Source organism: Corvus moneduloides, chromosome 2, assembly GCF_009650955.1.
Source record: "Corvus moneduloides isolate bCorMon1 chromosome 2, bCorMon1.pri, whole genome shotgun sequence".
Lineage (NCBI taxonomy): Eukaryota > Metazoa > Chordata > Aves > Passeriformes > Corvidae > Corvus > Corvus moneduloides.
Window position 1 is genome coordinate 13,976,694 of NC_045477.1, and position 12,751 is coordinate 13,989,444.

The 12,751-nt window shown below is 35.7% G+C and overlaps 1 protein-coding gene across 2 annotated transcripts in view; it reads left to right on the forward strand.

Moving 5' to 3' along the window:
- NCAM2 (neural cell adhesion molecule 2) overlaps nt 1-12,751 on the forward strand; it is a 282,099-nt gene that overhangs the window by 135,486 nt on the left and 133,862 nt on the right. For both annotated transcript variants that reach the window (XM_032097436.1, XM_032097444.1), the window contains exons 2-4: nt 8,249-8,323; nt 9,305-9,511; nt 12,170-12,313. In XM_032097436.1, coding sequence (XP_031953327.1) covers nt 8,249-8,323; nt 9,305-9,511; nt 12,170-12,313 — 426 coding nt within the window. The remainder of the gene's footprint in view (nt 1-8,248; nt 8,324-9,304; nt 9,512-12,169; nt 12,314-12,751) is intronic.

Consider the following 12,751-nt stretch of genomic DNA (forward strand, 5'->3'; position numbering starts at 1 on the left):
TGCAATACTACAAGAGCACTGACAGAGTCAGGATACAACCTGACACCCTGTTGGTCAGGGTGGTGGTAGCAGTCCAGATGAAGTGGTTCTGTTGATGCAGTGATCCTGCAGAAGGGTTTGGTCTTCACCTGAAGGTCCAGTGGTAGCTCTTGTCCTCTGTGAATCCAGTAAGTAAGGACTGCTTGTGTTGTTCCAAACCCCAGATTATATCCAGGTGGGAATGCTTGGCTCCTCCCCCTGGGCAGAGCATCTCACAATGGGATGATGCAATTCTATGGGTCATACTGTGGGTCCTTAATTGCCCATTAAACAGAGATAGTTCCCGGAGGGAGTTATCAGGGATGAGTCATGGTAGGAGATAATGAACACTGCCCCACCTGCTTTAACAGCTTGTGAAGATGATAATAGAATACATGTTTTTGGTTACATGTTACATGGTAACCTAGGACAATAACCAAAAAAACCCATAGAAAAAACCCACCCGAACCAAAACACCACAGAAGCATTTAAGTTGGAAAAGACCTGTAAGATCATCCAGTCCAACCATTTTAACTCAGCACTGCCAAGCCCACCACTAAAGCCATGTCCCTAATCTCTGCATCTCCACATCTTTTAAATACCTGCAGGAATGGTTACTCCACTGTTTCTCTGGGCAGCATTTTCCCATGCTCAACAACCCTTTCAGTGAAGAAATTTTTGTTAATGTCTAATCAAAACCTCCCATGGTGCAACCTGAGGCCATTGGCTCTTGTCCTGTCACTTTTTTCTTGGGTAAAGAAATTTAATATTAAAAAAAAATTAACCCTCCCACAATGCTCATGCCCAGCCTCCCCCTTATGCTACACCTCTAGGTTGCTGCTACTGAAAACTGATTTAAGGTCTTTATTTTTCAGGTTTATCTTTATTGAGATACTTCTTGGTTTTGAGAAGATTTACCATGTGTGTAGGAGATACTGTGAAATGAGAAATTCCCCCATTTAGTAATTTTCAGTTTGGGAAGCATGTTCCTTAATATTCATGGGCTCATCAAATACTTTTTCTTTCTGTTTATTGCTGCCAAAAAAAAAAAATCAGATTGACCAGATTTTGTTAAGGTGATGTTCAGCTTTGATAAGTACTATTTTGTAGTATTTTGATCATCTTATTCTATATTATTTTTTTCTCCACATGTGTATCTATATGTGCATGAGACCAATATATGATAAAGGTTCCCCAGTACATTCTCCTATAGTTAAAATATCTTAATATTCTGGTAATCAATTAATTTTAAACTTCACAGTTCTTCCCATGCATAATAAGAAGGCCTACTGAATTTAGCTAGAATAACTTAAATAGAATTAAAGATATGCATCATGTCATGCCTGACACTTTATAATTAAAGTCCCCCAGTGTTCATCGTGCCTTCCACTTACACAGATTTTAAATGAATAAATCAAGGCATATTGATTTTTTTTTCATTTGGCTATCTATTAATCTTGACTTTTTTATAAGCTTCTAAGCCAGGACTATGAATATTGAATATTCATAAATATTCTTAGGTATTCTTTAAAATATCTTTAAAATTTGGGCTTGTAAATCTATATGTAAAAATTTACCCATTATCCCATCTCTTTAGTTTTGAAGAACTGATCTTCCATTATCAACCTACCTGAAAATCTCAGTAACACTCACATTATTTATGTGTTTATTTCTAAAATGTAGTTTGCTTGACTTTTGGGGGGACATTAGTGAGTAACTTCTGTTTGAGATAAGTCTTTTGAATGTAATTGTAGCAAGCAGACTGGTTTATACTTGTTTACTGTCTCTGCTCAGATATTAATAGCTTATCTATTTTACTGTTTCTGCTGCAAGTGTCATAGAAAAGAATGTTTAAGGGAGGATTTGCTGATTATATTTCAGTATTTGTTGCACAAAACTGGATTGTGTTGGTGCTCTTTCATTGTGCATTTCACCCCTATAACATCTGTTATGGCCCAGAAGGCAGTTTGAACTTTGTGTGACTTCCAGCTCCTCTCATCAGGGAAAATGACACTTCAACAGATGTAGGAAATGAATTCATGATGACACAAAGACTGTTTTGTCTAACTAAAAATGAAACACTCTGTAATCTATAAGACAGAAACTGGACAAGGAATCCATAATAATTCAAATAAAACCTTAGAACTTTAAATCAGAACTGTATCTCTACCGACAAATCCAAATTAGGGCTAATGTGATGAAATGGAAAGTTGAGTTATACTGGAGTACTTAATTAATTTGGAAACTTTCTAACAAGCAATTATAAATTTAACACCTCTCAGTACTGTCACACCATGGAGAAGTGATGCTTTATGATTTATCAGTAGTAGTATGACTAGAAAATTGAAAATAACCGAACTCTTCTGGGTTTAAATGTTTGTTTATTGTCTTTGCAGATGTTTTTGCAAAACTTGGAGACAAGCATTCAAGGAATAGAAGACAGGATGTCATTAGGCCAGTTAATATATCTTTATTCATAAGAAAAAAAATAAGGCTACATTGTTTACAGGATATTAGAATACTGTATGAATAGGAATTTTTATGTAGTTTATTAAACTGCTAAAAAAATTAAGAAAAAGCCAAAAAGTACATTTAAATGATGAAACATTAAATGGATTGCATTTAAATAGTCTGTTTGGATTAATTTTTCACTGTAGGTTCTCACACACAGAAAAAAGATTATTCTTAGCATTCTCTTTGTTCTCAGAGAATTACAAATGTATTCGGTGGTTTTAAACACTACAAGTCTCACAGACTTTACAAGCTCAACAAGAACATCATCTCCTTTTCAGTGGATAGGATGATAGCATTGTTTTCCCCATGGATGGTTCACTTGGTTATAAGACAGATGTGTCAGTATTTGGTAAAATCCTTGGGTTTTTTCTAGCATTTCATTGTGGGGTTGCTGTTTAATTGTGATGATTTTAGTAACTATGTCATTATCTATGATGGTCATCTCTTGCGTAACATCTGACTGCATACCATTCCCTCTTCACAGGTCTATAGTGTTGGAATCTTCTTCGTTTATGTGGAAAAAAAATAAAAAATCCACCTTAGGTGACTTAAGATATCTCCAAACATGGTTTCCATTGGAGCATTCCACCTCTCAAGTGCAAAAAACTTTAATTCAGCCTTATTTTATATTGTTTCTTAGTGGAGTTCTTTAGGACAGAGGTGTATTGTTCCCAACTTTTTTGATTACTCATGGAAATGGCTTAGATCAGACCTTTGATAATGGAAATGTAACTTTATGGCTTGCATAATGATTTTTTGGTTTTGTATTTCTGATTTTGCTGAATTAGCAGTTGAGAAAGTTTAACCTAGTCAGATTTTTAAAAAGAACTCAAGCATTTGCCCTAAAATATAAAACCCTTGAACTGTGTGATACTTAACAAGTGCATTGTATATTTACTAGTTTATGTTTCCTCATTTCAGCTTAGAGGTCCAAATGTTTCTAAAATATAGTATTAAAAAAAAAAACAACCACCAAATGTTTTTTCAATGGTGTTTCAAAGTATATTTCAATTAGAAATTACTAGAATTTTAAGAGAAAATCCATTTCTGGAAGGGTTGTGTTAGTGTAATTTTCATTCAAAGCCCATTCACTTTTATCTGGGCATCAGTGGACTTAAACATAATATTCTTGGAATCCTGCATAATAGAGGGTAGAAAGATTAACTGGGTGAGTGGTTGCTCTGGGATTGAATTTGATACCTACTAAAAACATACTAATTTCTTTGTGCTCAAGGATAATGAAGCCTAGTTTTCTAAGCATATATTAAATACTAGTTAAATCATTTACTGAAAGCAAAATCACATCACCTAAGTAGGTTTGCTTACTAAATGAAGTGAAAGAACACCAACGGCCAAGGGTATAGTTATCATCAGAGAACTCATGCTAAACAGAATTAGGACCTTCCCAAGGAAGACAGTCCTCTCAGCTCTGTCTTGCAGTCTACTTGTTTTTCTTAGCAGCCAGTGCCAAAGCTATCCAAATTAGTGTCTGTAGCTGTCATTGCTTCCCTTAGCTCCATGTTGATCCCAAGTTAGGCCTTGCTTTGGCTTCAGAGCTGTGTCCTTTCCTTTTTACTGCCTTCCCATTAACCTTTCCTCTTCAGTGAATTTGCAGTCCAACAGATTTAGAAAGACAAGACCCCTCCACAGATGAGTGATGTCTAATGGCTCAAAAGTAAATTCCAAAAGTTATTCAGATGTATTGATATAGCATAAAACTGTTCAACTATGTTGTACCGAATTTATATTGTGGAAACTAGAACAGAATATGATATGGTTTTTTTATTGGTGTCTTTCCAATACAGACAAAAGGAAGTTTTTTCAAGTTTTATGTGTGTTTGGGTGGGAATTTTTTTTTTTTAAGAAACGGAATTATTAAGAAGATGCTGGATAGGTTTATTAGTTGAAGCAGAGCTTTACTCAGTATTTTTTTCAGATTTTATCAAAATATCATCCCCATTACCTTTTTAGTACCTTATATTTAAATGTACATTTATATAGCATACAGTTTGAATGTGTTTTAATATATTGCTGAGGGACAGTAGAAGTACATGTGAGTGACTTACTGCTACCATTTTTCTAACCTCTCACTGATGACACCTCACTTCTGTTGCATCAGGTGATTATGTGTGCAAACACCTATGGTAGATTTGTGATGTTAGTTCTGAAATCTGAAGGCTACTGCTGCTAATGGGACTGAAATCAATTAGTCTACTAAATGTTAGTCCTTATGAATGCAGTCATCTGTCTCCATATTTAACAGTACAAATGGATCTCTCATTACCGTTCTTACTTATATTCCTAAGTGATTTTTAAACCCATTAAGGAATAATTCAGCAGAATCCTCTTAGCGTATTACAACTGATAATAATTCCTTCTTAATGACTCTGATCAAAAGGGAAGGGATTGGTTGTATCACCTAGTTCTAGTAGTGCTCTTTTATTTTGCTGTGAAATTGGACATGTACCAAAGACTGAGGGAAGCCCTAAATGACTTCACTTTTTCCCAGAACATCTGTACTACAGTAGCATTACACTCCCCAGACTTCTACTTGAAGAGATCTTTTACATCTTGCCTTTTTCCTTTTTTTTTTTTTAATAGGTAGTTAGGTGATATTCTTGGAAACATGGGAAGAGAAAGTATTTTTTGAGATCTAACAAGAGGGTACTACTTATTTCTGGGTTTAATTTAACACAGATAACACCTCTACTAAATTTTTGCACTATCTTCACTGATCTGATAAAATAAGCATTCGCCTGTGTATTTAAAGAGATTCACAACAGCCTGGTGCAAAGAACTCAATATTTTTAGTAATCCATTAGTGAGTGTAGAGTAATAATTTGAGTTGTGAGTACATCGCTGCCATCTTCATCAGAGCTTATACTATCTGTAGTTCTTGAGACAGATTTGGAAGTAAGGCAAAATTTTCTGAATGTGTTGTCACTTTGCAATATTTTGCTTTCAGTAAGTGACAAGTGAGTCTTCTCCTAGCTTCATACTTGAATATTTTCCTGACCACTAAAAAGCACAGATTTCTAGATTAATAACTCGGGCAATATTTTTCCTTCTAGGTTGCATTAAGCAATATTTTTCTATTTACGTGAAGCAGAGCTGGGAAAATGATGAGGCTGGGAAAATGGGACAGATGGTCTTATATTTTTCTATTTTGTAAATATTCAAGTATAATATGTAGAAAAAAAATATTTCCTTTTGGTTTCAGAGATGTAGCTAGCATATCTCCACAGAGTTTCTGGTTACACTTATGCTAAGAAATTTAATTGGATTTGAGCCCTTTGCCAAAGCTGTGTTACAATTGGAAATATCTATTTAATTGATGAAGGAAAAATATTCTTTTGCTTTTTCGCCTCTCATGCCATCTCTTGCATTCTACCTGACATGTATTACCTAATCTATTGTATTTCTATAGTTCAACATCAGTTATTACAGTTATTGGAATTAAGCAATGGAATTGTCCTTGAAGCAATACTGCTGAAATGCTAACATATATATTTCTGAAGCAAATGTACAAGACTGCTCTTTAAAAGAATATGCTACCAGAAAAATGGTATCATAGGACCTAAAAAGTGAGTCTGCAATATGAAATAAACGTCTGAGCACTTGAAGTTCTCCCATGGCTGTATTTATTAGTACCTTGGTTTCCAACCAGCCATCATAGGTCTTGAGGCTATAGTGAAGCTTTACCTGACAGGTAAATAAAGAAATGAGGCTTGGAGTAGCCTGCTGGATGATTTATTACTCCTTGATTCTTATTACAACATAAAGTAAAACTTTGTGCTAAACATTTCCTTTCTTACATGTAAGTTTGGCTTTTGCTTCTGGTACCATAAATGTAAAGACCATAGATGAGAACAAGCAGACTCTTCCTCTGTCAGGGCTCTCTGTGTCCTAAAGGAGCCTTCACTGTGCTCCTCACTGTGGCACTGGAAATGCCACTAGTCCCTGCTCCCTAGTACTAGAATCAACATTTTTATGGTCTGCTTCAGCTTCTTTCTGGACTCTAAGCAGTCCTGCCATCTTCCTGGTTGTCTTTATGGACTGAGAAGTTTTGATTTTAGCAGAGCACACACAGATATTTACCTTTGCCCAAGGCAGGATATATTCTTGTGGCTTTTTGTGGTTTTTATTCTTAGCTATTTTCTTCCAGGGGCAGGGCATAAGATATCAACACTCACTAAAAAAAAATTCAGTTGAGGTGATCTTCTCAGGAAAAGCGTTGACAATTCAGGACATCTCATGAAAAATATTATGTACTGTACAGATATTTAATGTTTAATTTTGTTTGCTGCTTGGAAATTTTTGTGGAAAATAGCCAGTTCTGTTAAATTTAGGTTGGCAAACTGATGCTGAAGTAATCTTCGGTTTTCTTTGCCTTTTTTTGGTGTAGCTTTTGATATGACTATTGAACCAAAAATTCACATCTTGTCTAATTCTTGCTTATCTAGGCTAATTACATGAAAGTTAATAGCAAATCTATTTAATTGCACTTTTCTCTTAATTGTGATAAGTTTTCTTGTTAATATCTGTGGATAGTTCTTTGCTGATAGTTTTTCTGTGCTCAGCTTTTCTTGAATTTTTGCTATCAACAGAACTGAATAGTTGTGGGTTTTAGCATGTTTTGAAGTTATGTCATATTCATGGGTAAAATCTGTCACTTAACAAAAAAAAAAAAAAGCTAGAGACTTTGGGAAAACACCCTTCTGCCTCTTTCCCAGACTCGAGATACCTCTCCTCCCTGTTCTGGCCTTCACTCCCCTTATTATCACCTCCCATGCAGGTAACAGTCCATTCGATGAGGTGCTGGATAATGCAGGAGGCTGGGGTGAGGACGCAGTGGTTTCTTTCTGCCATTCCTTCTTTTTCCCTCTTTTCTTCCATGGCTCCTTTTGCCTAACTCATTTCCTCTGTTCTGTTGTGGGTTATCCACAGTCTTTTCGGGATGTGTTTGCTCTCTCATGGGCTCATGCATTGGCCGGAGTCCTGGAGTGTTACCAACTGTGTCATGGAGCAGCTCTTATCACTTTGGCCTTCTTGTCTCTCTCTTCGGCATTTTAAGATGTGCTACAAACTCCTTCAGCCCTCTCAGTTGTGTCCTGCAGGGAGTCCATCCTGACCCAGCTAGAACTGTCTGTATCTGTTACAGTACAACCTCTGACCTTCCTTGCCTGTAACCATCCCCACTACCAAAGCCTTGCTTTTTATATCCAATACACTTGAATATGAGAATATTGTGGGAGGGAGTGTCAAAAGACTTGATAAAATCAAGCTTATTGCTACCCACTGTTTTTCTTTTGTGCACAAAACTAATAACTTTATCCTAGAAGGTGGTGGAGTTGGTCAGGCGCGATTTACCCTTGGTCAGTCTGTGTGTTACAAATCACCTTTTTCTCATTGAATTTCTAGTTTTATGTTCATGTATAGTTCTATCATGTTTTCTTTTTTTTTTCTTTCCCTTTCTTCTTTAATTTTTTCCTCAGGTTTGGGAGATAAATCTGTTATCATTGTGTAACATCCTTATTTAGGTTGTATTCTCTATCACTGTATGTACTTTAGTTCAAAATAAAACAATGTTTAGTTGAAATTTCGTACTTGTTGAACAGGTTCTACATATAGAATGAAAACAATATAAAACCTGACAATATAAGATTTAAACTGAAAAATGCCCAAATGAATTTACAACCTACTTTATATTTTTCAGCTTTACTTCAAGTTACAATTTCCCTTAGCAAAGTTGAGCTCAGTGTGGGTGAATCCAAGTTCTTCACATGCACAGGTATGTGTTAATTTTATTTGTAGGTATACAATTTTTGTTAAATTTTGAACTTTCTATTTATTTGTAACTGAATTAGTTGATACACAATATTAAATCAACATATCGTTGTATATTCACGTTGACTTGTGAGAACTGTAGTAAATACTAAAACTTCACTGGCTTCACATTTCCAGTCTAGGATCTCTTTATTTCACACACTGAATCAGTTTGAATTTTCTTTATCAGTACAGGTAGTTTATATCTGTTAGGATGCTTTTTTAGTTAAAATATTTTCACTTATTTAAACTAAGGAATTAAATCCTCTCCAACCCAATGAGACAACCAAGGAGATTTTTTCTGGTGAGGCAGTAATCAGGAGCAAATAAATCAGCTGCAAATTTGCATTTGCAGCTGATTTATATAGATCCTTACTGAGTTTAGATCTTCCATTGACAGTGACACATGGCCTGACTACACTGACAGTGCAATTGCCTGATGATTTGACCTGTTGATCCAGTCACTGCTGGACAGCCTTTTCTTTCCTATAAGACTTTGTACTTTTCTGTGGGTTTTTTTTCCCCTTTCGAGATCCTTGAGCTGCTATTTACCCTGTCTCAATAATTGTACATCTGCCTGCAGTTTTGTCCTGCTTGTCTTTCTTACAAGTCTCATAATTTAGCAATTAGCTGACATTATAGAATCACAGAATCACTTAGGTGGAAAAGACCTCCAGGATTGTCAAGCCCATATTTTGATGGACCACCACCTTGTCAACTAGACCATGGCACTGAGTGTCACATCCAGTTATCCCTTGAACACCTCCAGGGTGATTTCATCACCTCCCTGGGCAGACAGTGCTTGACAACACTTTCCATGAAAAAATTCTTCCTGAATTTTGCATGAATTCCTGACACTGCATAGACTGTGCATTGGGTAGGCATATGCGTTGCATGATATCCTTCTACATGTCTAAATTTGGATTGGTTTTGGTTTTGTTTGTAGCCATTGGTGAGCCTGAGAACATAGATTGGTACAACCCACAAGGAGAGAAGATTGTTTCTAGTCAAAGAGTGGTTGTTCAGAAAGAAGGCGTTCGATCGCGTCTAACCATTTATAACGCAAACATAGAAGATGCGGGTATATATCGGTGCCAAGCAACAGACGCTAAAGGACAAACTCAAGAAGCTACTGTAGTTTTGGAAATTTATCGTAAGTAAAATACTATCAATTAACAAAAAAGCGCCTATGTTTTAAAAGCCCCTAGCATAGGTATTACCGCAGTCCTAGGGTATATCACCGTGTCCCGCAGCCATAGGGAGGAGGAGGAGAGAAGATCCAGCAGGCAGGAATTGTGCAGCAAGATTGATTTATTTAATTATTTTACAAACTCTTTTATAGACTTTTTGTTCATAGTCTAATTGGGAAAAGGATCAGCCACCCCTTGGGGTGATTGGCTAGAATCCTAAAACATCCATTGTCAAAACATTTTTCTACTGTACCCTAAACAAGACTTTTCAAGGCTGCAGGTGTTTGGTTGTTTACAGAACTCTGCTACCTCTTCTGTGAGAGAGAAAAGTCTCTCACGGACTTAGAAAATAGCAAGAAAATCCTTGCTAGCAGCATTTTTGTATCCACACATAGGGAAAGTAAAGCCACTCAAAATATCATCCCAAGCTCTGAAATTTATCTTCCAAATAATTGCATCTCCTGCAGTTTAGTTAGGAGACATTATGACAAAGATTTAAATTAGGTGGAGGGCCACTTACAAGTATTGTAGATTGCTTTTCCTCTGTATGTTAGAATGTAATCTTATGAGGGTGCGCAGTATGCCCCACAAAGAAATGAGAAAATACGAGGAGAAAGATCAGCATAGTTCATATAACGAGCATGTGTACAATTTACAAGTTACACAATATTACAAATATGTGCATAAATAAAAGTGCAGGAAGTGCAATAGATGACATATAAAAAGTGGAGTTTTTACTGAATTAGTTACTTTAATCTCTGTCTTTTGCTATTCTTGGCATTGTGAAAGAGTTTTGACATAAAGCATTGAAGCTTAGCATGAAAAGTAACCAAAATGAATTTCAATTACAACCAACTACTTGAGTATATTTGAAAAAGAAATACATTCTATTGTACTGAGAGATTCTCTGAGAGATTTGAGTAGTTTTTCTCTCAGTGTTGAATAACTACATTTTATCGCATTCTTTAGATCAAATATAAATGCCTAAAAACTGTACATTAAACAAGCACAGTGAATGTGTAAGGCAGGGTCTTTGCTGACGAAAGGATATGCCAGCAGCCCTTCAGGTCAGTTAGGATCTAATTTCATTGGATTTCATTGGAAAACAGTTTTTTCAATGTGAAGGAATTACAATGAGACAGAAAATACAGAGTAGAATGGTAAAGCACTGCTTCTGAGAGGTAGAGAGAACTCAGATAACAAAAGACATACAATTTAAAAAAAATCTTCTGATAAAACAGCCAGTAAAAGGGTGATAGCAGTTAGAAGTGATTCCATGGCAGCTTGAAAGCTCACAGTTCAAAGGATTTCAATTTTTTGGGAATTCATTTATATGCATAAAACTGCCAGTTACTCCATTAGCAGAGTGCTGAGCAAGGTAGAAGTCTTAAGAAGCATTTGCATGTGTTAATTTTAATAATTCTGAGGTCAGAGAAACCTGAAAACCTAAACAAGAAATGTCAAGGTTTGTGGGAACAGACATGTAAAATTTCTTTCTTCATATTTGTGATGTAAGAAAAAAGCAGGATAACTTCTTGGTAGTCTTAGGGCCTGGTTCAGGACTCTTGGATGTCTGTGAGAGGTTTTTTTCTGACTTCATACAAAAATGTATGAGAGGTGTAACAACAAAACTGTGCTCCCTCTGCCATGTGTGGATTATTTGATACTCATATCAATACAAAAATTGGAAGTGAAGCTGCATCTCTGGCTTAAGGTCCCCAAAGTGTACTCTGAAATGAGTACTCTGAAATGCGTACACTGAAATGAGTGAAATGGTCATCTTTGATCTGAGAGAACATAGGTTGGTTTGTTTATTCTGTGTGCAAGAAATTCTTCCAGATTTTTATTTTTTTGTGTCAGTCAGTTGCATTGGATCTTATATAAGATCATGGATTAATGCCATCTCGGACTTCTAACAATATTGAATTTATTCAACCCATGTGGAAAATCAAATATCATTTGGTTATTTGAGCTTGGAAAAATTAAAAGCTTCAGTAAACCTAAAAAAATCTCATTAATTCCTAAAAATAATGCTACAATTTCTTATGACCTAATAGTCATAACAGACTTAATAGTTTTTCACTGGCTTTTTAGGTGTTTACTCAGCTGCTGTTTTTCTCAGTCAGTGAGGCAAAAATTTTACTTTTCTAGTGAGAATTTTCCAAATTTTAAAGATTTTCATGGAAATTTTGATAGAATAAAAACACGAGGTTTTAATTCAATAACAGAATAATGAGGAATAAAATACACAAGCGAGTGAATAAATTATCAATATGAATATATAAACTTCTAAGACCTAGAGTTTCAAAACTGTGTTTTGGAACATTGAAAACAAAGAAAATACATTTATAAAACCTGCAGAATATATATAAATAAACAAAATTTTGCATAATACAAAATGATAGTAAAGTCATAGTAAAGTCAATTTTTACAGGCAGGGAATAAGTCCAGGACCATTTGAGTCTTATGTTGAAAAATAGTATTGTGGAAATAATTCTGTATTATCACAATGATAAAATTTAACAGTGATATTTATCTTATTTGGTGTTACATGTAATTTTAATGCTAAGTTAAGTGTGAGACTCTTACTGCATTCTGTTTTCTTTTTTTTTCCTTTTCAGAAAAGCTCGCTTTTCGGGACATAGTATCTCCACAAGAGTTCAGGCAGGGAGAAGATGCAGAAGTTGTTTGCCGTGTTACGAGTTCACCTGCTCCCATTGTCAGCTGGTTGTATCGGAATGAGGAAGTCACAACTATTGCTGACAGTTAGTATTTTGGTAACTCTTTAAGTTATACATTCCAATTAATATTAAAACATTATTGTAAAAGAAGACTAATCACATTTTAGTGGGGGATTTTGATTAGCCCATCAGCTTAAATGTAATTGAACCAGGTTCTGTGTTCTGTAGAGAATCCGTATACAGTGTCTTTTCTTCCGGTTGGGAATTTTGTCTAGGCGTAGCATGAGTGTCCAAATGCCCAGAAGATTGATGGCAGCTCCCTCACAGGAATTCTTCCGGGCGTGCCTTGTCTGTAGGAGTTGAACACGTTTAAAACACACAGAGATGAACTTCATTGCACACCAAGCTGTGATACTGGCCCTACACAGCATTGACTTTGAGATACTTGCCCAGTTGCTCAGAGAATTCCAGGTGGAGAGGCATTTTGCATTATTGTGGGAGTTTGCTTGTATGAGGGTACGT